This window comes from Populus nigra, chromosome 15 (genome assembly GCF_951802175.1).
Source record: "Populus nigra chromosome 15, ddPopNigr1.1, whole genome shotgun sequence".
NCBI lineage: Eukaryota > Viridiplantae > Streptophyta > Magnoliopsida > Malpighiales > Salicaceae > Populus > Populus nigra.
The window spans coordinates 15,025,981-15,052,715 of record NC_084866.1 but is presented as its reverse complement, the minus strand read 5'-3'; the positions used below and the strand labels follow the sequence as shown (position 1 = coordinate 15,052,715).

General features: G+C 34.5%; 3 protein-coding genes, 1 long non-coding RNA gene and 1 pseudogene across 7 annotated transcripts; 3 read left to right on the top strand and 2 right to left on the bottom strand.

Moving 5' to 3' along the window:
* The first annotated feature begins 1,579 nt into the window (after positions 1-1,579).
* Positions 1,580-7,010, top strand: LOC133674792 (vacuolar protein sorting-associated protein 26B-like). Of its 4 annotated transcripts, none has more exons than XM_062096040.1 (12): positions 1,581-1,721; positions 1,824-1,869; positions 1,977-2,051; positions 2,152-2,226; positions 2,344-2,416; positions 2,984-3,028; positions 3,654-3,765; positions 4,595-4,661; positions 4,993-5,037; positions 5,286-5,341; positions 5,624-5,799; positions 6,108-7,010. In XM_062096040.1, exons 2-12 carry the CDS (start codon positions 1,867-1,869, stop codon positions 6,284-6,286), a joined length of 906 nt encoding a protein of 301 aa, XP_061952024.1. In that variant the 5' UTR covers positions 1,581-1,721; positions 1,824-1,866; the 3' UTR covers positions 6,287-7,010. The 4 variants fall into 4 exon arrangements, with proteins under 4 accessions (XP_061952025.1, XP_061952024.1, XP_061952026.1 ...); XM_062096042.1 differs by having other exon boundaries at positions 1,977-2,070; XM_062096039.1 differs by having other exon boundaries at positions 1,977-2,226.
* Positions 7,011-7,977: 967 nt separating this feature from the next.
* Positions 7,978-11,895, bottom strand: LOC133674432 (probable protein phosphatase 2C 44). Its single transcript, XM_062095531.1, has 5 exons — positions 10,895-11,895; positions 10,324-10,581; positions 9,957-10,233; positions 9,590-9,744; positions 7,978-8,481 (listed from the first exon to the last, which is right to left on the bottom strand). Exons 1-5 carry the CDS (start codon positions 10,964-10,966, stop codon positions 8,344-8,346), a joined length of 900 nt encoding a protein of 299 aa, XP_061951515.1. The 5' UTR covers positions 10,967-11,895; the 3' UTR covers positions 7,978-8,343.
* Positions 11,896-14,465: 2,570 nt separating this feature from the next.
* On the bottom strand, positions 14,466-17,542 carry LOC133674434 (uncharacterized). The gene is made up of 2 exons (XR_009835231.1): positions 17,249-17,542; positions 14,466-15,093 (listed from the first exon to the last, which is right to left on the bottom strand). It is a non-coding gene; the product is annotated as an uncharacterized LOC133674434 (long non-coding RNA).
* A 195-nt stretch (positions 17,543-17,737) lies between these two features.
* On the top strand, positions 17,738-20,897 carry LOC133674433 (organic cation/carnitine transporter 7-like; annotated as a pseudogene).
* A 2,122-nt stretch (positions 20,898-23,019) lies between these two features.
* Positions 23,020-26,064, top strand: LOC133674408 (organic cation/carnitine transporter 7-like). The gene is made up of 7 exons (XM_062095494.1): positions 23,020-23,302; positions 23,408-23,458; positions 23,552-23,820; positions 23,970-24,207; positions 24,369-24,882; positions 25,006-25,208; positions 25,490-26,064. Exons 2-7 carry the CDS (start codon positions 23,417-23,419, stop codon positions 25,745-25,747), a joined length of 1,524 nt encoding a protein of 507 aa, XP_061951478.1. The 5' UTR covers positions 23,020-23,302; positions 23,408-23,416; the 3' UTR covers positions 25,748-26,064.
* Positions 26,065-26,735: the final 671 nt, after the last annotated feature.

Sequence of the window (26,735 nt, the reverse complement as noted above, 5' to 3'; positions counted from 1 at the left end):
TTCACATCAGCATTTATGTATTAAAGAATCATTATTATTATTATTATTAACAGTTATTTAATTAATGCAAACACAAATGATAATAATAATTTATTAATAAAATCATGATTTTTATTAGCGGTGAAGTAAGAAATGTGTTATATTCCTGAGATTTTTTACTGAAATCTATTAGCTCGGTAAAAGACGCCACCCCTGATTTTTATTTAAAAGTTGGAGGCTGTGATAGACTGGCGGTGTATTTAAAACAGAAGGACAGAAAGAAAGGAAGGAAGGAAGATAGAAAGGCAAGAAACATTAATTTCTATCCCGTTCCTCGGCAGGGTCCGCCAAAGCATATTTAAATCAGCATGCATCACCATGTCTCTCATGCAGCCCAGCTCAAGCAATGAACTATATCCAGCTCCTCCTCCGCCAAGTGACATCTACGCACCACATCTTGCATGCATCCGCTGTAAGCTTACGATCGATGGAACCGCAAGATATTGGTCAGTACTAGGCTATTAACGTGGAACATTAGCCAAACAAAAAACTTGGTCTTTTCTGGAGCTTGAAGCCTCACCAACCATCTCCATATATCTAGCATTCTCACCCAGCTCCCTGGACCTTGTGATCAGCCAATAGTAAGCCAGTTGTGATCAGTCGATAGTAAGCCGCTGTCTGCAGCATTGCAGTGGCTCTCGTCTTCTCTTCTTGTTCTGGGCTAGCTGCAGAGAGAAATTGCAGAGCACGGATAAATACTGATAGTAAAGATATTTTAGTTTTATCTCGAATTAAAATATAAAAAAACAGATTTTAAAGTTTAAATTAAATAAAAATACCTCCATCTATAAATCAGAGGACACATGATTTAAACTTCATATCTAATACATAAACTCACTAAAATCTTTCATAAGCATAAAAATAACATTCCATAATTTACACTAAAAACTAAAAGTACAACTCAACCAAAAAAAAAGTTTGCAAATAAAAATAAATTGTCTTGGAGCATTTTTACTAAGCATAAATAAATAAGCATATTAAATAATTAAATAGTATAAAATCATGCTAAGCCTCTTAATTGGCAATTAAACTTCTCATGGATCATATGATTTTTTTAGCATAGTATTAAAGCCTTTTCAACAAGGATAAAAAATTTTAAACTTATTAATAAGATATAAAGAAGGAAAGAAAACACACAATAGCAATAAATTGATATGATATGATTTTCATGAGCTGGACATGGATGGATGGACCTTTTTTGTCTAAAATTTAATTTTTATGTTTAAAATTAATTTTTTTGGGTTTTTTTACTATATTTATATCAAAAATAAATTTTAAAAAATAAAAATAAAAATATTATTTTAATATATTTTTAAATAAAATACATTTAAAAAATAACAGTGAAAATAGAAACAGAACAACTAGGACCTGAGTAATGCCCATCATATCAGAGCCTGAATCAGATGGCCCATACCAGGCGGGGGCCTTTCCCAAATATGAAAACGGGCTGTGTCTTTGACATGCGAGGAATAGAATAGAAGGGCTAAATTGAATCTCGAATATCCGTTGGATGCTGTAACCAAAATATTCCTAGTTACGGGGACCGATTTGAAATTAATGTACGTGCGAACACAATAGACAGGAAGGAAACTTCTTGGTTTGCTTAGAGAAGAGAATCCAAATTAAATTCTCATTTTATTTACTCAACCATCATCGATCACTGACTCCCTCTTTCTCACTCGGTGAGTCAGGTTTCATTTCATTTCATCAGAAGTAAGCTGCGGCTGACTACTTAACGAGTGCTTCCTTTTATGTCGTTTTTTTTGCATCTTGATCGGCTGCAGGTCCTTGTGATTGGATTCGAAGAATTTAATTTAAATCAGCAGAATGGTATCTTCTTTCTTTCCTCCTCCTTCATTAAATTACTATTATTTTCGTATTTTTGGTGTGTGTTTGGTGATGAGATTTGAGAGTATACTGGCAAATGGATGGATCAGAATTACCTAATTGGAGCTTTCAAGCCTTCATGTAATATCTCCATCACCTTTTCCGATGCAAAAAATCGCAAGCAGGTTTCTCCTCCTTAATTATGTATGTTCTTATGTTTTAATTAAGTTGGTTGGATCCATCAATTCATCATTGTTTGTAATTGTCGACTCGCTGCCGGCGGAGGTTCCGATGAAAAAGGAGAATGGCCAAACGCTGATGGTTCCGCTCTTCCATAGTCAAGAAAACATTGCTGGAAAGGTGCTCTGCTTTGGATTCTTTATTTTTTATGTTTGTATCTTCGAATGCTTGCTTACGTTAAGTGGCTTCTTCATTTATTTCCATTCCATTTGCTTTGCTGAGTGATGACCTGTTCAGATTTCTATAGAGCCACTGCAAGGGAGAAAGGTCGATCACATTGGTGTTAAAGTTGAACTTCTTGGCCAAATTGGTTAGTTTTTTTTTTTTTAAAAAAAAATCGTTCTTTGGTGAAACTTACCTCTCTTGTTTCGATGATTGCTATCTTTCACGTGTTGCATTTCAGTCCCAAGTTCAAATATTGCTTTCTTTTTTTAATGGTCAGTTCAAAATTATTAAATATTTTTCCCTTAGGATTGGCCTCGCTGCTGTTTTGTTAACACTCCAGGCTTATAAACTAAGGACTGTATAACAGTGGTTTCAGCTTAGGCATCATACAAAGCCAAAACCAGTCTTTAAATTTATCTTTGCTAAGTAAAAATATAAAAGCTGGTATTTAACCCATGAAAGATCGTGCTGAATGAGTTGGTAATGCTAGCTGTGCAAATAATTATTATACATAGCTACTACTTTGCTTCTTTTGAAAATACCCATCAGTGAGTTTTATGAGTTTTGCTATCACTCCTACTGTGAATTTTAACTGTTCTGTTTGCTAGTTGATTGGAATTGGATTATTTTGTACTATATGCATTTTAACTTGTGTTAGTTGTCCTTCAATTGCTTTCCTAAGATTTAAGGAACTTTTTATTCTACTTCACAGAGATGTATTTCGATAGAGGCAATTTTTATGACTTTGCGTCCCTTGGTGAGTATACTATACATGTTATTTATTGCTTTTGTTTTAGATTTTTCTATAAATGGTCCCTTTGTAGTTTGTGGAATTCTAGTTTGTTTATTGCAATAATTTTGAAACCCAGATTGGATGAGCTGGCCTGACTTGAAAACCAGCAAACCCTTTAATTTGGTTTAGGTTACCATTCTAGTCCTTCCTGATAAAATGCTTGGTGAATTGTTTTGACTAGTGATGAAACTGGTCACTGAAGAGGAAGCACAATGATCAATGTTCTGGGCTTCCAATTTAACTTCTGAATAAAAAGGTTGAACTTACACTGGTTCAGTGTTCCAAACGCGTGCTGTGTTATTTTCTGGAGAAATCTGTTCCTGACTAAGCTATCAATTCTTTACTCTTTGTTTTATAAACATTAGAAAAAAAGTATATACCATGCATGTTCTTTTATCTATTTTTAAAATTTTCATGTACTTTTGCATACTTTTATTTGCTATCAACAATTGTGTTATTAATTATCAATGCTATCTGATTGCTTGTGCCTCCCATTGCTCTCTGCTCAAGACCTTGTAAACAGCCATATTTGTACCCACACAATAATTCATTTGATTTCAGACATGATTCTGGCTTCTCTTTCTTGCAGTACGTGAATTGGATGTTCCTGGAGAAATATATGAAAGAAAGACGTATCCGTTTGAGTTTTCCACAGTTGAAATGCCGTATGAGACATATAATGGGGTGAATGTGAGGCTCAGGTATGCCCCACTTATGTAGTCTTAAAATATGGAAGTTCCATATTTTCTTCATATCCTTCCTGTTGTTTATTTCAAGGGGTGTTTTGTGGACAATCTGCTGTTAGTTTTCCTTCTCAAATCATTTCCACTTCAACGTAAGCAGTTTCGAAAGTGGTTTTAGATTCCCTCCTTGATGTATTCTGTGCCCCTCTCATGGAGGTTGAATTGCTGTTTTCCTAATCCAATTGCACTAGTCCTTTTTTTGAAAATTAAATATGGAATTAGTGATAAACACGTAGCTCCTTGCATTGTTTTATATATCAAGGCTCAAATCCATATGTAGCATGACTTTATTTAACAATAAAAGGCTGCAGTTGATTACTTATCTCTACTATTGAAGCCAAAAGCAATTGAACATATCATCACAATCTTGTATCTTTGCATCACTGGCTTCTTGATCATAACGGTATCTCTATCACGCTGTTGGCTTTTCATGTCTCTTTACCGTTAATTTTTGTCGTCTTTGAAGTTCAGCCTGTGCATTAATAGCTGTTGTTTCCTGTTCATCCTATTGTTAATCTATGCTGTTTTAATGTACAAAGGAATTTTTTTCCCTTTTTTTTTTCCTCACAGTTACCAGTTCAATTTTATAGTGTATACACTCAATAGTATAGAGGGAAGAGAGATAAATGTGGAGTGCCAAAGGAGCAGCAGAGGAAGATTAGATTAGGAATAATCACTTGCATAGCACTCAGTATGGAAATCTAAAATAACTAGATTTTATGAAATGGAATAGGTAAATGATGTTATAATAGTTAACTCATGTCACAATAGCATTTGCCTTTTACAGGTATGTTCTGAAAGTGACTGTCACCCGTGCTTATGCAGGAAGCATAATTGAATCCCAGGACTTCGTGGTAATTCTTAAGAAATGTACCACCTTTCTTTCATGTGCACACGCACACAATGTTTGATGCTTATCAGTATATTTTTCATATTTTTTGGCTTGTATTTTGCAAATGGGACAAATCAAGTTGCATTTTCTTGTTAGTTTATGAACTTGTCTGTATAGCAGACTGCATTTTTGGGAACTGAATGGATACGTTGTTCTCACATATTTTAACCTAAATAGTTTTCTAATAGTTGCATCATGTTTAATTCAGTACAGGGTTAATTCTTGCACATTGTTCTCTTGCCTTTGTTATCAACATTTCTTATGTTTACCTTTGTTGAATTGTTATGTATCAGGTTAGCAACTATTCTCCCCCTCCACCAATCAACAACAGCATAAAGGTAAGTGAAAAATTCTACTATAAGTTCCTGGCATCTCAGCTGGAGTGTTGTCTCAATACTTTGTGAGGCTCTGGTAGTTTTAGTGGGGAATTCCTTAATGTACAAAGTAATGAATAGCAGCAAGCTAGCAATAGCCACTGTATACAATAACCAGATAGTTTTTTATGCCCTGTATGTCTAATTCACTGTAAGGTTGGCAATCTTTTGGTAATTCTAACTCATTATGTTCTTCCTAACAACCTGTGCAGATGGAAGTTGGCATTGAAGATTGCCTGCACATTGAGTTTGAATACAATAAAAGCAAGTAAGACAAGAAAGATTCTATGAATAGGCTTTTTGTCAATTTCTTTTTGTTTGTTATGTTCTTCTTTAGGCTCGAGTAATCCAAGTGTGGCAGGATAATGAGATCTGTAATTTGAAAACTCTTGTTCCTGTGGTTGCTGGATTATGTTGAACTGTGGCTTCTAATCAGCAAAGGAGCCTTTCCAGTTGAATGTGACTAAACCATTGGGAGCTAAATTATTTAGCTGTAGACTTGATTGAAATTTCTGCTATGTTTTGACTTGTTGGAAATTAAATTATGCAGGTATCATCTAAAAGACGTGATTATCGGAAAGATATACTTTCTTCTAGTAAGAATTAAGATAAAAAATATGGATCTTGAGATCAGGCGTCGAGAATCAACAGGATCAGGGGCCAATACACATGTTGAGACAGAGACGCTAGCTAAATTTGAGTTGATGGATGGAGCTCCTGTCAGAGGTATGTTCAGCATTCTTCCTGAAATTTCTTGTAATCTAACCTACATAACCACCGAGACAGTATGATGAACGTAGCACAAACTACTACACTAGATTTACAAATTATCTATGTGAAGAGTTGGTTGAAAGTCTTTTGACCAATGTTCCGACCTTTTTCAACTAAATACCGAACAAGTTTTTAAATAATCTTTTTTTTCCCCCTTCAAATTTACATATATTTTGATTACTTTCTGATCTTTGAGTTGGGACATATCCTTGTTTTTGTGTTTTTCAAAGCAATCTCATACAAGCATATGAATATTGTTTCAGGTGAATCAATTCCTATCAGATTGTTTCTTAGCCCTTATGAACTGACACCGACACATCGCAACATTAACAACAAATTTAGTGTGAAGTATTATTTGAACCTTGTTCTGGTTGATGAAGAGGATCGTCGCTATTTTAAGCAACAGGAAATTACAATATACAGGCTGCAGGAAAGTTCTTAATCACGTTTTGATACTCAAATATTGTTTTATCCATTGAAAAGATAATAGATGATCTACTGTGACACTTAGCCTTGAAATTGTTGGAGAGGGTCTTGTTCTGTAGACCGGTCTAGATTGGTGTTTATTCTTGCTTGGTCACTCCTTGGTGGAATTATGTACATGGGTCACATCTGGGTGGTGGAATACCTGTGTTTGCTTTCATGGTTTAATCATAAAAACAAAAAAAAATTGTCTTTCTGTAGCCAACAACCATTGTCGACGTTGACAGAGCTTGGCTCCCGGCACCTTATATAACAAACATTTTTTGCCCCTTCCAGGGGATTATCGAGAACAATTTCTGTTTATCATCGGGCTTGATATTTTGTTTGGAAATTTCTCGAAGAGTGGTTACACTTTTGTGCTTATTTGTACAAGTCTATGAAACATGTACAAGTACTTTCGTGCCTCCTCGTGTTGTCTGGCTTTACCATGTTCCGGTACAAGGCGTTGTTCGCAACTCGGTGCTTAAACTTGTTGCTTCATAGTTGGGTTCAGTACTTGTTTTGTTTGAGAATCTGAAAATGTAAAGTAAAAATAGAGCTACATGATCATATAATAGTATCATAGGATATTAGCAGGGTTTAGGGTTTTGGGGCTGTCAGCAATTTCTTGCTCTATTAGTAACTGGTGATTACTTTGATTGTATTCTTTATAAGAGACTATGAAGTATTTATGTTCTGGTAAAGATGATGGGCTTTTTTTTTCTCCTTTTCAAGGAAAAAACAGAAAACATGTTCGTTAAGAATAGAGAAAGATAATTTCATTGAAAAACAATTTAGGAAATATGTCTTACTACAATTATTATGAAAAAAAAATCAAAACCATAATTTATAATAGTTTCTTTGATAATTTAATTATTAAATATTAATTTTATTTGGTTTAAATTAAAAATGATCATGGCAAGGTTACTACTTGTTAAATAAAAAAGCAAAGAATTTTTTATATATATTTATAACAAAGAATAGGTTTATGACACTAATTAAAAATGATATCATAAAAGAAATTAATTTTAATATTTTATATTTATAAAAAGCACTTGTATATAAAATAAAAATATTTTATTATTCATCATTTTAGTTTTTGCTTTTTTTCATTTGAAAAATAATAAAAATCATATAAAAATAAACCATAAAGGACTTAAAAATATGTTTTTCAAACTCAGTTATAAATTTGAAAAACTAAAAAACTTCTCATATAAAAATTATTTTTTTACTGTTTTTTTTTTCAATTTAATATTTTAACATTGGGTTGATTGAGAATTGAAATTTCTAAGTTGTTTTGATTTATTTTTAATAGGGTTATTTTGATTTTATGACTCAAGTTGTGAGTTTAGTAGATTAACCTTAATTGACTAGAATTATTTTATTTATTTTAATTGATTTTTAAAAATTTTATTTTTTAAAGTTGAGTATTTATTTTATATTAGAATATTATCTTACAAATAACTTTAAGTTGAACTGATCCAAGTTGTCGTTTAAAAAAAAAAAAAAAAATTAAGGCAACAAAACGAGTTAAGGAAGCTGCTGCGGAAGAGCTGAAAGCTTCTGTAAAATCTAAAGAACGGTATAACGATGAATTTGAAGCTGCAAGAATGGCAAAAACAATACAGTATAGGCCTGCACTTTTGTTTTGGAGGCAAAACACATCGCATGTATACCAAACCAAAGCATTTATTATCATCACAGCAACAAAGACAGCACGCGAAAATTGTGTTATGTACACGGAATTAAATAAAAACCTAAGACCTTCTTGTTTCTCTATCTATCACCATCAATCCAGCGAAACAAGCTTGCCACTCCCCATGAATCATCTCTTCTATGGACAAACACCACCACCCCCCACCTGTATAGGGAGGTAGAGGGTGGCTCATGGATCGATGAGGAAAATCTTTCCTTGGTAAAAAAAAATGCACACATTTCCACCTTAACTCCCTTTCTTTAAAAGCAAAACTACTACAGAGAAGACATGAACAAAGCAAGCGGCCTTGGTAAGTAGGGGCAATGTGCTCTCTCACTGGTTCATCCAAACCGGATCACAATGCATGATATATCATCTTTACTCTTTCTTGCCAGTGCCTCGGTTGTCAAGCGCTTAGCTGCCGCTCTTGGATCCTTGATTGGTTTCACTAAATCAACTGCCTCCTGATTCTTCATGACCTGCAGAATATCACAGCAAACCAGTGGGTATACAGTAGTAATAGTTACTCTTAAATGTGGCATGACTCAGTATCATGGACGTTATGTGGAGTAGATTCAGGAACATAAAGTATTGCAGTTCCATTGCAATCCAGGACTCTCGTAACAGAAACCAAAGTAAACACGAGTGATTCAGCACATGCTTCTGCAATCCAACGACAAATATCTATATCTATATATATATATATGCTAGCGTACCACCAGCTAACTAGCTCATAATTTTCAGCCAAACAATTCAATAACAGAGAGGAAGCAAGCGGTATATGCTGTCGGAGTCAAGTTGCTGCATTTCTTACCACCATAAGTGAATTTTCATTAGTTTACAGTAATAAACACTCGACTCTTACGTCATTCACAACTGGGAAAAGATCAGGGACAGAAGAATTTCAGTAGAAGGGCACACTGGTTTTGAGGACTCAAGTTCATGCTTAATGTATAAATTCAATAATAAAAGCAGCCCAACTGCAAATTGAAATCAATCCCACCCTCGACATGCAGAAAGAAATTCCAAAAATACACTAAAATGGTCAGAATACACGGTAAAAGCTTCTCGACGAGTATCTTAAAATTGGCAGTTTTATTCTTAAATAAGCACAGCGTATCCAGTTGCTATCACAAGGATGCATAACTCAATATTAGAGTTCAATGTCAGCTAGGATTTAGTTTCATAGGATTTAGAGTTTGTAAGAGTTCTAATATTGTTAGAACTCTACAATATTAAGATTATTATCTATTAGAATTTTATCATTTTTAGGAGTTAGCTAATTGATTAGTTTTCATCTTAGTTGGATAAGAGTAAAAGTCTGTAAAGCTATATATAGAGCCATCTTAAACATTCAGAATTACGAATAAGAAAACATATGAAAATAATAAAGTGAAAGTGTTAGCTGCTGTGTTTTTCTTAGAGCAAAACCAACATGAGTTTTGTTCAACATTACAGCAAGTGTTACAATAAGTGACTACAAGTATTATCATTTCACACACACTTGAAGAAAAAATTATGGAGTGGGATGCATGACAATGAAAAAATTAAAAAACTACAAGTTATTAAGGTATTATAATCACTGACCTTCCACAATCCGTCGCTTGCTAAGATAACAAAGTCCATAGTTGAGTCTATAGGCACATATCTTACATCAGGCTCTGAGCTTAAATGCGCTCTAAGGCTTTGATCCCCAAAAGCTCGTGCAACTGCAAGTTGGCCATTAACCCTGGGTACATCTCCTGAAGTAATTATTAGTTTGTTCAGTCAGAAGAATCACAGCAGAAAAGCAATTCTTTAAAGAAACTAGAATGGTGTGATAAGTTTATACTATGGAAATGGTAACCCAATTAACTATCTGCATTATAGTAGCTGAAGTAGTCTGCAGAAAGTTCCACCAAAAGACAGAGACTTGAAAGCCATCAAACGTGGAAAAAAAATGGCGAAATGTTACCAGGAAAGGTTATGACAAAGCCACCCTGCTTCTCAATCCTTTTTCTTTCAGTGTGTGGCTCATGGTCCACTGTAAGTTGATTGGCGAAGCCTCCTACACACACAACAGCTCTAGAGTCACCAATGTTTGCGACCCATATGCCTTTTCCGTCGATAACAATTGCAGTGACAGCGGTAGAGCCCCCAGGGCCTAATTCCATGGAGTTCTCCAAAATGAAATGATTGGTGGAGCGATAAGCGTTCTTAATGGCAGTGGCAGGATCTTTCCAGAAATTGGGCTGCAAGCATCATCACAGGGAAAAAGATAAGAGCGAAAGGGTTGGTAATAACAATAGACATGGGACGGATGGAGGGAGGGACGGATGGACCTCGTCAAGGATGTTGTTGAAAAGATGATCTTTCAAATAACTAGGTACACGATTGCCAAGATGACCATCAAAGATGGCAAACAAACCAAGTTCATGATTCTTCTCTTTCCTGTATTCAGCGACATGGTAGTCTTCCATGGCATGACCAGACTTGCCCTCGACCAAGTGGAAGCCATGGGACGATTTTTTAATGGAAGATTTACTTTTGCCTTTACCAGAAGAGTTTGGGGAGTATGAAGGATCGAGACAGGCACCACACTGCAATGAATCAATCACTGATCATCAAAATGTTTCTTTATTCCCATCACAAAAGGCCAACAATCATTGTGGAATCGTGATCATACATCCATACATGTATGTGTGTGTGTGTGTTAACAGCTGATAGAGAAATTAAAAACAAAGAAAGAGAAGCTTTCCGGAAGGAATTCGATCGGTAAAATCCATAATACAAAGATGGGTTCAATTGATTGAAAGAATAACAAATAATAAATAAAGAAGAGGGAGCAGTATTTGATGGGATAAAAAGAAGTAGCTAGTAAAAGAGGGAGTGAAAAGGTAGATGATACGATACCATAAACTTGTGAAAGAGGCAGGTGGTGAAGTGAGAAGCACCTGCTTCTACTGCGACCGATTGTCTACTCATGTTATCTATACTTGTCTCTCTCAATCTCTGTCACTCAAGATTGATGATTTGATATGGTCATCTTCCTCCTGCTCCTAGTAAGACGAGCATCTCTTCTACAGATACATGCACGCGCATGTACGCAGAAAGGGAAAGAAAAGAAGAGGGGAAGGTTGGGCCTGAGATTCTTGTGCAAACAACTACCACAGAAATCCAATCCAAGACTGTCTGGATCAGGAGGAGTCAGAACGCAGCGACTCTTCGTTAATCCCCAGCGCTCAGATGAGGTCTGAAACCTGATAGATGGAAAGAAGAGAAGAGAGGAGGAATGGGTGCCCTTGTTTCTCTCGCGTTTACCAAAATGAATCTAAATTTATTATTCTCCGCCAGTCCACCATGCGGGCGTCAAACAAAACAAACAGTTAAAAAGAGGATTGTCTTACTTACTATTGTCAGATAAACCATGTCCGAAGGACTAATAAGCTCCATACATACTTGATATCGAAATTTTACATAACATCACACGTATTGTTCAAATAAAGACGGCAGCAGCAGCAGCTAGCAGCATTGCCTTTCACATCTCGTCCTCTTTTCCTTTTTCATTTTAAAATACAAAAAAATAAAAAATAAAAACTATGCGCTTGGTGAGTGCTTCATGGTTGCTTTGCAGTTTCCTCCTGAGGGATGGTGTGCCGCACGCGGTTTCTCAATTGCTGATCTTTAATTGGTCTTTCTAACCACCGATCCATTCGATTTTACCCTCTCTGTACATCCTCTATTTCTAACCACCGTAATTTGAAGAGCGTGGGTGGGGCGATCCGTCCAGAGTCCACCTCTTGAACTCACCTCTTTCGTCTTCTTCCTTCCCTTCCTTCCTCGAACCTTCCCACCACAATGACACCTTCCGTGCACCTCTCCCCACCCTGAAAGTACATTGAAACTGCAACTCGGAAACCTAAATTATTACCCCCTTTTTTCTATTATTTATTCTCAGTTGACTTTGACTCTTCTGTTCCTTTCCATTCTACTTTGACCAACCTTCAATGTTCCCCTTTTTTTCTTTTCTTTTTTTCTGTCTTCCAAGTGGGTGACGTTTTTATTTAATATTTTTTATTTAAAAATATATTAAAATAATATTTTTTTTAATATTAACACGTTAAAATCATTAAAAATAAATTAATTTAAAATATTATTTAAAAAAACTATATATAATTAGACCGCTTCCAGACACCCTTCATTAATTCTAAGAAATAACATGTCTCATATCGTGTTCTTTACTCTTTTTAATAAGATTTTATAAATTTTAATAGATATAACTCAAAATTTTAATAGATATAACTCAATTAGTCAGATTTTAGATTTGGTTTTTTAAAGATTATTAATTCGAGTCTTACAAATCTCAAGACCACTAAAGACTTATATGGTTATTAACTTTAGAGCTTGTAAGATTAGTCGAGGTACATGCAAGCTGACCCGAACATCTATATTAATAAATAAATAAATAATACTTTGCAGAGTCCATGATTTATTATTATTATTTTCAAATTTGTATCCATATTATATACTATACTGGTCTGCGCAGAACCTGTAAGCCAGCTGCTACTTCTGCTCCTGCACTCTAATTGTAATCACGCAATATTATTAGCCCTTGTTATGCCGCAATCAAATTAATTTCTTTAACAAAATAATTTATCCAAGTATTATATCATATTTTCTAATAAAAAAAATTTAATTATAAATTTAAAATATGATATATTAATTTATTTTTTGCATCATATATTGAATCAATTTAAGTTATGAGACATAGATAACCCCACAGAAAATAAATTAAAATAGATTGTGAATATTAATTCTTAATCAACTCAATATTGAAAAATCAAATTAAAAAAATAAATAAATAAATTACCTGAGTCAACCTAAGTTAACATATTAAACTCGCAACTTAAGTCCCGATATCATAATAACCCTATAGTAAATAAATAAATTTTTTTTATAAAACTTAATTTTTAACCAACTCAATGTTGAAGGATAAAATAAAAAAGCAGTCAAAAATCAGCGCAGACTAATTTGTTAAACTCACGACCTGAATCATGAGAAAATGATAGCTTCATAAAAAGCAAATAAAAAACCCTTTTTAAAAGAAATCAATGAGACCGGGATAACTCTATAAAAATAAAATTTTAAAAAATTACAATGTTCAATTCCCAAATAATCTAATATTAAAAGATGAAATTGAAAAAAAACTAAATAAAAAAAAAGACTAAGTTGTTGGAGGGTAAAATTAAAAAAAAACATATTCAATTAAAAAATGACCCAAAAAATGAATAAAATCAACTCAGACCAACTTGCTAAACTCGTGACCTGAGTCATGAAACCGAGATAACTCCATGGAAAACAAATAAAAAAAATTACAAAGACTAATTAAAAAAATATTCAATAAAAAAAAGACAAAAAAATAAACAATGCTAACTCAGGTCAACTTGTCAAACCTGTGACCCGAGTCATCAGATTATGATAATCCAATAGAAAGAAAATATAAAAAATTACAAAGTCTAATTTTCAACTAACACAAAGTTAAAAGATGAAATTAGAAAAACTAATTATTAGAAAAATTAGCAAAAAAAACTCGAGTCAACTTGTTATACTTACGACGTGAATCATGAGATCAAGATAAATATTTTCAATTAGAAAAACAAATCAATTTGAAAAAAAATGAAGCTACACTTTCAACAGATTTAATATTAAATGTTAAAATCAAGAGAAAAAACTAAATTTATGAGAATGATATATAACCTAACAGAAAAAATACAAAGCATAATTTCCAAAACAAACTAATATTAAAAAATAAAATAAAAAAAAATTGGGTTGTTAAAGTGTTAAATTGAAAAAAAAATTACAATAAATAGTGTCACGTGAACATGGCTACAATAATATAACCATACTTTTTAGTGTTTTTTTTTAAGTAATACTATTTAACTTAAAAGGTGCTTAGGTTTCTTGGTGTATATAATTTTATTTGGAACTGCGGTCCAACTATATTCTTAAAAAAATTTGAATTTTTTATTTTAGTTTCAAATTAATATTTTTAGGTGTTTTTTTATCGTTTTACTGTGTTGATATCAAAAATAACTTAAAAAAATATTATTTTAATATATTTTTAAACAAAAAACACTTTAAAAAATAATATTTACCACACTCACTTGGTATCATAAAATATTCGTGACGTACTAGTGCTTAAAAATATAGCAAGCATGCATAAAAACAATAACACATAGAAATAAATATTGAGTGGTGTAGTTCAACTGGTCATGTCCTGGGTTTGCTCCCTAGAGTTCATTAGTTCGAATCCCACAAACCTCAGGGTCACTGGAGACTTACATGGTTGTTAACTTCAGAGCTTGTGAAATTAGTCGAGATGCGTGTAAGCTTACCCGGACACTTACATTAATCCAAAAAAAATTAACACATAGAAATAATACAAAAAAACGACAAACATAAAAAATATTTTGAGAATAAAAAATCATACAAAACTTTAATTCAAAATTTTATTATTAAATATTTTATATTCAGTTTACAAATCCTTAAATTAACTTTAGAAAGTATTTTTTGTAGAGAGGAAAGATGATAATGCCTATGTATGAAACTGCAAAGAAACTTGGCTTCTTTTCTCTTTTCCCTTGCTCTTTCTGTTGTCGTAGTTGATCAATCAGCAAGTGGCGAATATGAGAAAGCATGGGTACTAGAAATATGATCAAGAGTATGATATGCTGTCTTCTTTGCTTTGTTGTGAAGTATCTTTATACATTATACTGCCCATTGTTTGCAAGCATGTTCAATGTCTTCTCATTCAGTTACAGAGAGGGGTCTTCTGGGAGTGACCGACTCCCGTTATGATGAACTTATCATGTGAAATTAACCACTTTTGTTGCCATAGAAGAAATTTTCGAATTCAACAGTCTCGAATAGCTTCTTCTCCACCGTTTCCTTTGCTGTAGTTATATCCAACAGCTGTGAGGGCAACTGGGCGCCGGAGTTGCAGATGCTGTAGGGAGGACCGGTGGCATGGTGTCCCCTCTCGTGGCAGTTGAACTAGTTGCTAGTTCCCATATTACGGAAGCTATTAATCTTGTATTTCAGCAGTCCGTGTCCTGCTCTTCCCATTGAGTGACAGTGTGGACGTATTCGATTAGAAACAAGCATTGTATAAAGAAGATGTTTTCTTCTAGATTTTTCAAAATAAAAAGTGAAATCATCCGCCAAGTTGTTCTCCATTAAGAGGCAGTGATGCTCTGCCAATGTAAATGTATCATGATCGTTGACATCAGATAAGCACCTATATCAACTCAAACTTACATATAAATTTATACTTTAAATAACTTAATCGAAGTTTAACGCAATATTGATAACAAAATTAACTTCATAATATAATTTGATTGTCTTAATACAAGAGTTAAATATAAACTTATGTAATTGTGGAGCACTAACTAGACATAAAGAAAAAATATCAATTACAATAAAAAAAATAAGTTTTGAAGGTCCAACAAAAGTGATCTGCTAACCATAAGTTAAAAAAAAAAACATAAGTTCAATAACTCAATGAATAGATAACGTTCAATATACATATACAAGGTAATACAACAATGAGGAATACACACACACACACACACACACACAATTATCGTTTTAGGTTCTTATAAGAAAGTAGGGGTAAGCAAAAAAACCGAAAAACCAAAAAAACCGAACTGTGAAAAAAAACGATTAAATCGATTATAATTTTGAAAAAACCGACCAGTTTGGTTTCAGTTTTATAAGCTTGAAACCGAACCAAACCGAACCCAAACAAAAAAAACCAAGCAAAATCGGAAAAAAAACGAACTAAACCGGTTTGAACCGGATTTTTTTCTAAAATAACTGAACCAAACCAAAACTAGTCGGTTTGAACCGGTTCTAGTTCAGTTTTCTTTTTTTAGAAAAAAAAACCGGTATAGTTACTTTTTTTGATAAAAACCGAACCAAACCGAAAATGATCACCCCTATAAAAAAGTTTCTCAAATAGATCATAATAAGAATATTATAAGATGAAAATCAAAATGCAATGAGCATGAGGCTCTATATTGTTGGATGATCAGTCCACACAGTTTGATGACTCCCTCAACAAACTAGGGTTCAGATATGATGTGCATAAAGACTAATATTATCCTATTAGCATAAGTATTCTAATTGGCATACCATAGGTTCATATCATAATCAAACAAATAAGTGTATATCTCAAGGCTCAACTTATAACACCAATCTAATGAGAAACTATCAATTCAGAAGTCAATTCAAAAATATATATTTGCTCATATCAAGAATTCAGATTCAACAATTGATCATGCTTTATCGTAAAAAAAAAAAAAATCAACATATATATTATCAGGAAGCAGGATCCAATTCATATTAATAATTTAAATATTTATACTATTTCTCATGTATATGAAAAATTATCCACTCACCTGACTAAAAAAACAAATAGAATTCGAAAGCAGATACTAAAAGAAATCTTATTAATATCCCGCGAGTAAAATATTAAGATTATCTGAATACAAAAAAAAACATACTAAAAATTAAAGGTCTAACTTATAACCTTATATGTTAATGAACCAAACTAGTCACTTTTTAGAAAAACTAAATGGTTTTCTTGAAATTTAATTCAAAGAAAAACAAATCATAAAACATGATAATAGTTCACCAAATAACCCTCAATTACTCATCAAACCAATCTAAAAAACTAAGATTATAGCTAAGGACCAACTTGAAATTTTATCAGATTTTTAGGGGTCAAATTGTATTTTATTAAATTGGAAGACCAAACTGAAAATGTCATAAATTCATAGCTATACTGAAATTTTTCCCATAATTCATCCTCAATTCTGTCCAGAATCTTGAATTATCCCTCGGGTACCAATGTATAATGTTTTCAAAGTTAAGGGACTGAACTGTAATTTTTATAAATTGAGGGACCAAACTGAAATTTCATCATCTTCAACCTCAAACCCAAATTTTTCCACAAATCACCTACTGATTTACCAAAATATCTAACTCAATTTCATCATTTAAACAAACCATAACTCAAAATCATCATCCTTACCCAAAATCTTTCAAAATCAACTAAATAAACTATTACTCATAACAATTAATTCATAATATTCTAATCAATTCATCAATCAAACCTAAGATAAAATCTTCAAAACCATAATCTTCATGAAAACCAAAAATCAAAGCTAAATAACACAATTATACCCATCAAAGCATAAATCTTACCTTTTAAGCTCATTTTCTCAAACTCTCTTCTCCTTCCTTTATCTATCCCTCTTTTCTCTTCTTCTTCTTTCCCCCTTTCTTATCTCAAACCAGATTTTTCTCTTTGTTTTTTTATTCTATTTATATTTATCAAGATTTATTCAATTACCACAGTACTTCTAATTCATTTAAACCGACTTCAAGGGTATTATTGCCTTTTTCCCATTTATTTTTCTCATAACATCACAGAATTATAGCCCACATTGTGAATATTGCAAATGCAATCCTCCATGGATCCTGTGTTTACTTTTTATACAATCAAATTCTAATATATTATTTTATTATCTTTTCAAATGAAAAGGATATGAGGCAGATATCATTTTATAATACCCCTTTGTCTACGTGGTTATATTTCTGGCCCCACTAGCATTTTTTCTCATCGGACTTGTTATCATTGGCTATCAAGTAAATATTGTGTTTCGGTGGTGTGTGTTTGTCCTGCTAGTAAGTAAAAGCATTCACCATCAATTATAACCCCTCTTAAATGGTATCTTATTTCCAGTAGATTAATGGTGCTTATTAATTTTCTCTTATTGAAACCACAACTTTTGTGTGTTATCAGATAGTGGTTTATTGATTTGTAGTTATGCCCATGAATGAATCCGCAGAGAGCTCTATCAGGGTAAGCACAAGCTTCTTTGATGATCGAAAATTGATGTCTTTACTGGAATATGATCATTTTTTTAATTTACTTCTTTCATCTTTGGTCCTTCCTGTATTTATAATACAGGTGGATGGTGAAAGCCCTGTGTACAGTCTAGATGAGGCTCTTACTTCTGTGGGTTTGGGAAATTCCAAGTACTGGTGCTTGCTTACTCTGGTCTTGGTTGGATTGCAGAAGCAATGGAACTTATGATTCTATCCTTTGTGGGACCAGTGGTTAAGTCCCAGTGGGATCTCTCCCCAGGCCAAGAGAGTCTGCTATCAACCGTTGTTTTTGCTGCCATGCTTGTTGGAGCATTTTCTTGGGGCCTTGTTTCGGATTACTATGGAAGGAGGCAAGTCATTTTCCACTTATTTCCTTCCATTATTATTTGCTTTACCTTGGTAATAATGGTTATGAAGAGCAAATGGTTTCCAATTATGTAAACCTGATCTGTATTCTGTGAATATCCTTTCTTATTATTAGTTATAACTTACTGTCAATAACATTTTCCTGTTAGTTCTGATATTTCTGCTATTTTTTTCTTGCTGATACAAGCTTCCTCTTATTTGTTTTCTTGATCTTATACATATTTCTGACCGCATTTAGCTTTTCCTGGAAGGGTTTGCTAGGATCAACTATTCTTACTGGCGGAGCTGGATTATTCAGTAATTTCTCCCCAAATTACGTATCCCTGTTGATTCTTCGTTGCTTTGTTGGCGTTGGCATTGGCGTTGGCGGGACGACTGTTTTCTGCCCCTGGTTTCTAGAGTTTGCTCCCGTTTCTAATAGAGGCAAAAGGATGGTTCTCCTATCAACGTTCTGGACAGTTGGAACAATTTTTGAGGCAGCACTAGCATGGGTACTGTGTATTATTAATTCCTCACTGCTACCGTTATTATCCAAACCACTGTTGCTTGATGATTTTATTCCTTTAAAGTTTTCCCTTTCCCTTTTTGAAATGGGAGATTGAAAGAAATGGCACTGGCTTTTGTTAGAACTTGACCGAGTTGAGATTTTTTTTATATGGTATTATATTCTTAATGATCAAGCGGTGTTGGCTTTTTTCTTTACTTTTGAGCAAGATGTGCTGAATGTTGGCTTTTTTCTCAAAAATATTACCCAAATCCTCAACAGCTGCATTAGTCCCTTGCAAGCGGACTCTTTCTCTCTATTTATACAGAAACAGAACCTACCTTTCTGAACAAGAGAAATTGTGGGAGTACCCTTGGTTTTATTCTCTTTGAATCTCATGGTGGTATGTGTCACATGCCATTTTTCATAGCCATTCACTGATCTTTTGGTATATTAGGTGGCTAAGTTTATACTAAAATTGCACATAAGAGTGGAGATGTACAGAGCTTGAATTCATTTATGCGTCAAATACATATTTCGGAACTTACTCTCTTAAAATAATTGTATATTTGTAATTGTTGCAGATTGTCATGCCAAGATTGGGTTGGAGATGGCTACTCGCACTCTCTTCTTTACCATCAATTGCTATGCTTCTCCTCTATTCTCTAGTACCAGAGTCTCCAACGTACCTATGCATGAAAGGTAGAATAATGGAGGCACATAATATTCTTGAGAAAATAGCTCGGCTGAACCAATCAAAACTCCCTCCTGGAATGCTTGTTTCTGATAGTACAATTGGACTGGATGAAGAATCTTCTGCGTCAGAATATACCCCTCTACTCTCGTCAACTAGAAAAATAAATTTGGATTTTGGATCAGGCTTCTCATCGTTTGTTATGCTTTTCTCATCAAAACTAATTCGAACGACGCTTTTTGTATGGGTGTTATACTTTGGAAATATATTCTCATATTATGGTATGTGTTGCTGGCTTCAGAGCTAAGTAGGGAGCAAAGCAAAAGTGGCTCAAGCACTGTCTTGCGATCAGAAAATCTTCAGGATGACAGCCTCTACGTAGATGTATTTATACTAGTTTGGCAGGTATTGCATGCACCGTCTCCTCCACCTACACTTAAGGTTGAGGTTTGAGGAATCCTCCATGGCATGAAATGTTTACTTTCTTTTTCTTGTTCTTTCTATATATATGCATACATGTATCATCCGAAGCAATGACCAGGTAGTATGTTTTCCTGAAACTCTATGTTGTAGAGATTCCTGGGCTTATTCTATCAGCAATTATTGTGGATACAATTGGACGCAGGCTCTCGATATCATTCATGTTTGCCTCAGGTTGTATTTTCCTCTCCCCTCTGTTTTACCATCAATCTGCAACTTTAACAACAACATTGATGTTCGGAGCTCGCATGAGTAGCAGAGTACTCTCCACGCTTGCTACAATATATGCTCAGGAGGTAAGCCCTGGAATTCATGCATTTTGTTGTATCCGAAAGGTGAATGGTCGTACTTGCCAGTTCTTTTCAAGTTTCACACCTACTAGCGGTTAGTGTTGCATGGTTCTGAATAATTGATAGTCTTGAATATGCTGTTCCTTCAGTTATATCCAACGGCCGTGAGGGCAACTGGTGTTGGGGTTGCAAGTGCTGTAGGGAGGGTTGGTGGCATGATAACCCCCCTTGTAGCGGTTGGACACTAGTGACCGGTGGCCATCATACAGAAGCTATCATCCTGCTAGACATTGTGATGGCTATTTCAGCACTCTGTGTCCTGCTCATCCCAGTCAAAACCAAGGGTCATGAATTGAGTGACAGCGTAGATGTATCTGATTCAAAACAAGTTGCTGCTGCTGGGCATTAAATCTCAAACCCAGTCAAGCATTGTATAAAGGAAATGTTTTCTGTTAGACTTTCAAAACACCAATGCAAATCATCCGCTAAGCTGCTCTGCATTATGTGGGAGTAATGGTTCCCCATTGTAAATCTCGTTTATCTCCGATTGCTTCTCCACCACTCTTTTTATCTTTTGCTCGAAATCTTCTCTACCTTGTAAAATATTATATTAGTGCCCCGCAAGTTAATATTAATGAATTTTAATAATTGTTATTTTTTAAAATGTTTTTTTTTACTTGAAAATATATTAAAATAATATTTAAAATATATATATATATATATATATATATATATATATATATATTTCTAACCTCACCACATTAAAATCATTCAAAAAAATAAAATTCTCATGTCAATCTCATCATTTGATCCCGACTAAGCAGAATGCTGATTTACATATCTGCTTCACACACCCAAACTGTTTTTTTCTGGGAGCGGATAACTAACCCCATCAGGAAATGAGAGAAGTCTTCTCATGGCAATCTCACCATGCTATCAATCAGTGGATCGGGTTTCTGCCAATGACACGACCAGTATTCCTTCACGACCTTTAGAGCTTGAAAAGCTGGCCCCGCCAAAACCTGGTAATTTTCTTGTTTGGCCCAGCAGCATCAGCTTTATGTCCATGTTTATATTCTGTCTTTTCCAATGAAAAGAATATCGGAGTGGGGACCCAACACTACCATTTCTTCTTCTCACATTATTGTTACTGTACCTGTTGAGAGTGTTCTTCTGCAGATGAGGTATTGTTCCTCTAATAGTCAGATGATCTATCTATTTTCTACTATACCTAAACATAAAATATGTATAAATCAACATATAAAAAAACAATTTATACTAGCTGTTGATAGAATATAGACTTGAAGATATATATATATATATATATATATATATATATATATATATATAGAAACAACAATCCATTTACTATATGTCTTCTAATAAATTGAAATATTGTTACTTAATCTTTTATTTTTGGTATAAAAAAAACTACATGCTACTCCTGGTAAGGAGCACAAGGTTTTGACAAAAAGAAGAAGCAAAAGGAGTTTTTGGGAAGACAGGTAGTTGCTTTTTTCTTATGAACCTTGTCAAAATTTTATATATGTAGAATTTTTTATGTTAAAACATTGTTTTTAAAATCAACAGACACAAGTTTAAATATACAAGTTTTAATATTTAATCTAACTTTTCGATGAATCCAGATAAAATAAATCTAAAAAATCATTTAAAATAAGCTCCACACGAAAAAAAAACTCCTTGGGCTTGAACCCAATGTACAACAAGGAGCCCAGGAGAGTAGGCTCAAGCGTGGTAGCTTGAGCCCAACTCTCTAATCTTCAACAAGATCAAAAATCAAAGCTAAATAACACAATTATACACATCAAAGCACAAATCTTACCTTTTAAAGTTATTTTTTCTAACTCTCTTCTCCTTTTTATTTCTCTCTTTTCTCTTCTTCTTCTTTCCCCCTTTCTTATTTCCTGCAGTTCTCTCCCTCTCTCTCAAAAGAGATTTTCCTCGCTTTTTTTTTCTATTTATATTTATGAAGCTTTATTCAATTACTACAATATTTCTTATTCATTTATGAGGGTGTTTGGGTGGGAGGTATGGTTGTTTTTTTCAAAAAGCTACCACACTTCTTACTAAAAAGCATGTATTTTTTGCTTTTAGAAAATGTGGTGTGTGCTTTAAGAGGGTAGTACCTTAAAAAAAAAAAAAGCTACCACACCTCTCACCCAAACACTCCCATCTACTTCTAAACCTCTAAGGCATTGTTGCATTTTCCTATTTATTTTTTCAAAACATCACACCAGCACCTCTATGGGCTCAGGGTTCCACACCCAAGCTCAACACGCTCAGGCTCGGGAGCGCACCCTGAATCCAACATACATGGGTCTAAGCAATGCGTCTGCACTCATTTTTTATCTTTAATAGGCTCGAGCCCAACACTCGTCAAAGATTTTTTTAGGAACCCACGCGGGTTCTTAGGTATTTTATATTGATTGAATACATATTATTTTGAGTATAATACAATTCAAAATATCATAAGGATAACATTACATTTCAACCCTTATTTTCCACAAAAAAAAAGATTCGTGAACTATAAATACAGCGTGAATCCTTTAAGTCAAATATTTACAATCTCTTCATTCTTAATATTTTCAGCATATATATTTTTAAAATTTATATTTTTAAAATTTATATTATTACATTTTTTCTCTCTATAAAATTAATAATTTTTTTAATTAAAAAATCCTCTCATCCATCAAATAAAATTTTTTATAAGCTATTAACCACTTAATTTTCCAAGCTTCACCTGCTACCAATTAACAGCGTGAGATTTTCATTGAACACCTTGACTATGAAAACACCTTAACTAAAAAAAAAGAAAAATGAACCATGTTGCTTGGAGTGAGACATTCAATCAATTATCCAACACATGAGTGATTCGGGACTCATCACTTTTCATTCACCTAACACGAGGAATGCTCAATATATTAGGTGGGTGCAGCATGACTTTTGCTACCCAGTAGTGTTTGGTTTTGTTTGATTCTTGTCCGGGCAGTATAAATAAATCGTAAGACTCCATGTTTATCCATTTCTGAAAGGTATCGTCATTTTTCCTTTAGTGTTTAAGATTAGTAATTTCTTCTTATAATTATTACAGTTTTTGTTTGCGATTAATGGTGATAGCATGTTTGATTTATTACTAGTTTGAAGCTATGCCGGTGATTGAAGCTGAGAGTTCCATCGGGGTCAGGGGGGTAAGCACTAGTTTCTTTGACCATCACATATCAAATCCATAATAAGGTTTTAATTTCTTTGTTAATTTATTTGATCACCATTTATATACATAGATGGATGATGAAGCCCCTGCTTACACTTTGGATGAGGCACTTGCCTGTTTGGGGTTCGGGAAATTCCAAGGTCTGGTGCTTGCTTATGCTGGTCTTGGTTGGTTTGCAGAAGCAATGGAGCTTATGCTTCTCTCTTTTGTTGGTCCAACTGTTAAGTCCCAGTGGGGACTCTCCTCAGGCCAAGAGAGTCTGTTATCAACAGTTGTATTTGCTGGCATGCTTGTTGGAGCTTATTCTTGGGGCCTTGTTTCAGATAACTGTGGAAGGAGGCAAGCCATTCATTTCTCCCTCTCTTATCTCTTTGTCTCCTTGCTATTTGTTAATGACTTCTCTGCTTCTATCACATATAAAGCAGAAAATCCTACTGTATCGACGTGCATATTGTTAATGACTTCTCTGCTTCCACTTGCTCTTCCAGGAAGGGTTTCCTAGGAATTGCTGTGCTGACTAGTGGAGCTGGACTACTGAGTGCTTTCTCCCCAAATTATGAATCTTTGGTGATAATTCGTTGTTTGGTTGGCTTAGGCCTGGGTGGTTCAACTGTACTCTGCTCCTGGTTTCTAGAGTTTGTTCCTGCTCCACACAGAGGGAAATGGATGGTTGTCTTCTCAACTTTCTGGACATTGGGTGCAATTTTTGAGGCTTCACTTGCATGGGTGTGTTTTGTCAATTTCCTCGCTTTTCGATGGTTATCCTAACTGTGGGAGATAAATAGGAAACCTAAACTAGATCAGAATTTATAGCAGAGAAGTTCAGAACCTAACATTCATTCTCTAGCATACATCTTTCTTAGGTGGAAATTCTTCTCTTTTGGCAGCTTGTCATGCAAAGATTGAGTTGGAGGTGGCTACTTGCATTCTCTTCTCTACCATCAATTGCTCTTCTTCTCTTTTATGGTATTGTACCAGAATCTCCAAGGTATCTATGCATGAAAGGAAGAATAAATGATGCACATAAAATTCTGCAGAAGATAGCTCTTCTGAACCAATCTGAACTTCCTCCTGGGATGCTTGTTCCTGATTGTACAGTCGGACAGGAAGAAAAATCTGCCCCATCAAAATATACTCCTCTACTATCTTCAACCAGAAAAGTGATTGTAGATTTTAAATCTGTCTTTTCATCATTTTTCATGCTTTTTTCATCGACATTAATTCAAACAACACTGCTCCTATGGGTCTTACTATTTGGAAATGTGTTTTCGTATTATGGTATCATACTGCTGACCTCAGAGCTAAGTAGTCAGCAAGGCAAATGTGGCTCGACTATCTTGAGCTCAGAAAATCTCCAGAATGACAGCCTCTACATAAATGTGTTTGTTACTAGTTTGGCAGGTATTGCATGCCTAGTCTCCTCTTTCAGTACTTCATTCTGAATTGTGTTACAAGAGAAATTGACATTTAATCTTCAATTTTTTTCATGCACTGTACTTATTTCCTTAAAAATCTATATTGTAGAGCTTCCTGGGCTGCTTTTATCTGCAATTATCGTGGATAGACTTGGCCGCAAGCTTTCCATGGCCCTTATGCTTGTATTGGGTTGCATTTTTCTTTTTCCACTGCTTTTCAATGTGTCTGCAAATCTGACAACAGCAATGTTATTTGGAGCTCGCATGTGTGTCGTGGGATCTTTCACAATTGCTACATTATATGCCCCGGAGGTAAATCCCTAGAATAATATATAGTTTTTCACCTTCCCTGTTTCTATCAACGTCGAATGGTATCTTTTTAGAGTCTAAGACAGGAAGCGTGATAATTGATTTGTTAGAAGTTTCAGGTTCTGTGCAGCTTCTCTAGAGTTTTTTCTCGTCCCCTCTATGCTTTATATAATTTCTTTCCGCCTTGCCATACAGAATTGAAACTGCAAAAAAGCTGTGCATACTTCTTTTTCTTTTAAATCTGGTTTGTTGATTGTTTGAATTAATTTCCTCTCCCTCTCCAGTTATATCCAACAGCAGTGAGGGCAACTGGTGCTGGAGTGGCAAGTTCAGTGGGGAGGATTGGTGGCATGATATGCCCTCTGGTGGCGGTTGGACTGGTGACTGGTTGCTATCTTACAGAAGCTATCATTCTATTTGAGGTTGTGATGGCTATTTCTGCATTCAGCTGTCTGCTCTTCCCGTTTGAAACCAAGGGACAGGAGTTGAGTGACAGTGTACATCATGTATCTGATTCAATACAAGTTGCTTCTTTTCGGTAGTAAATCCATCCCCCCATCATCAAACATTGCAAAAGGGAAATGCTTGAGCTGTGCTTGGATTTTCTGTCTGATTGTTTTGGAATAGAAAGTCCAACTATGGTTCCACCTCCACCAATTCCAGGTCTAGGAATGGAGAGTGTTATGGAACCCCTGCTCTAAACTGAATCTCAAATCATGGAAGATTTTTTCTTGGCCATTTAAACCCCGGAATATGTTTGAATTGAAATGTTTAAATTCTCTGCTTTGCAAAATATCAATATGCTATCGAACAGGACCGGGGATGATGAATATTTAAGAGCTGCGGTTTTCTTTCTTAATTTTATTTACTCTTTTGAAGCTGAGAAACGGTTCAATATCTGCAGTGAAGTCAGACAGACCCAGGACGGGAAGAGACTCTGAAAGAAGGAAAAACGTCGTGAACGTTGATAAAACGGCAGCCAACTTATCGACTGCCTTCACTTATATTTGTCCCTGCAGTCAGTCCAATGGCCATCAAAATTTAGCCTGGACGGACATGTTGGCATGTACATGGTTCCATCTGTGCGATAATACACTTGCATATTGTGCACAAGATTGGCACAATTTGGAAGTAAGCCGGTCGAGCTGTAAAAAGAAATGGTAACGAAATTTAACAGAGCCCTCAAGTTCAAGATGTCTGGATGGATTTTCCCTGAAAATAATCTAATAGTAACTTTTTAAGGAATTGAAGCAGTAAATCTTCTTCTTCTTCTTTATCAGAGAAACGAAGCAGTAAATCATCAAAGCCTTAGTTTCAAAGAGCATATTTGATCTAGAAGACTTGTCTCAATAAACTTGGTTGCACAATCAAACATTAAATTGATTATTTTAAGATAACGCAAAAAAGGTAATAGCTGCATGTGCTTAACTAGCTTCTTGTCATAGATTGATTTAACATATACAGACAAGGATAGAGGCATATCTCTATTGAATCGTAGTCTGCTTAACATCAGCATCCTCTGCTTCAATG

What these genes read in the sequence shown, in the direction of transcription:
- LOC133674792 (XM_062096039.1), top strand. Translation starts at nt 2,032, where the DNA reads ATGCAAAAAATCGCAAGCAGGTTTCTCCTCCTTAATTATGTATGTTCT. An exon ending in TGAACTTCTTGGCCAAATTG is followed by an intron (nt 2,417 to 2,983) that starts GTTAGTTTTTTT and finishes TCTACTTCACAG; the next exon opens with AGATGTATTTCGATAGAGGC. An exon ending in TTTGAATACAATAAAAGCAA is followed by an intron (nt 5,342 to 5,623) that starts GTAAGACAAGAA and finishes TAAATTATGCAG; the next exon opens with GTATCATCTAAAAGACGTGA.
- LOC133674432 (XM_062095531.1), bottom strand. Translation starts at nt 10,966, where the DNA reads ATGAGTAGACAATCGGTCGCAGTAGAAGCAGGTGCTTCTCACTTCACC. An exon ending in TCAACAACATCCTTGACGAG is followed by an intron (nt 10,234 to 10,323) that starts GTCCATCCGTCC and finishes TGATGCTTGCAG; the next exon opens with CCCAATTTCTGGAAAGATCC. An exon ending in CAAGCGACGGATTGTGGAAG is followed by an intron (nt 8,482 to 9,589) that starts GTCAGTGATTAT and finishes GATATTCTGCAG; the next exon opens with GTCATGAAGAATCAGGAGGC.
- LOC133674408 (XM_062095494.1), top strand. Translation starts at nt 23,417, where the DNA reads ATGCCGGTGATTGAAGCTGAGAGTTCCATCGGGGTCAGGGGG. An exon ending in GTTTGTTACTAGTTTGGCAG is followed by an intron (nt 24,883 to 25,005) that starts GTATTGCATGCC and finishes TCTATATTGTAG; the next exon opens with AGCTTCCTGGGCTGCTTTTA. An exon ending in CTACATTATATGCCCCGGAG is followed by an intron (nt 25,209 to 25,489) that starts GTAAATCCCTAG and finishes CTCCCTCTCCAG; the next exon opens with TTATATCCAACAGCAGTGAG.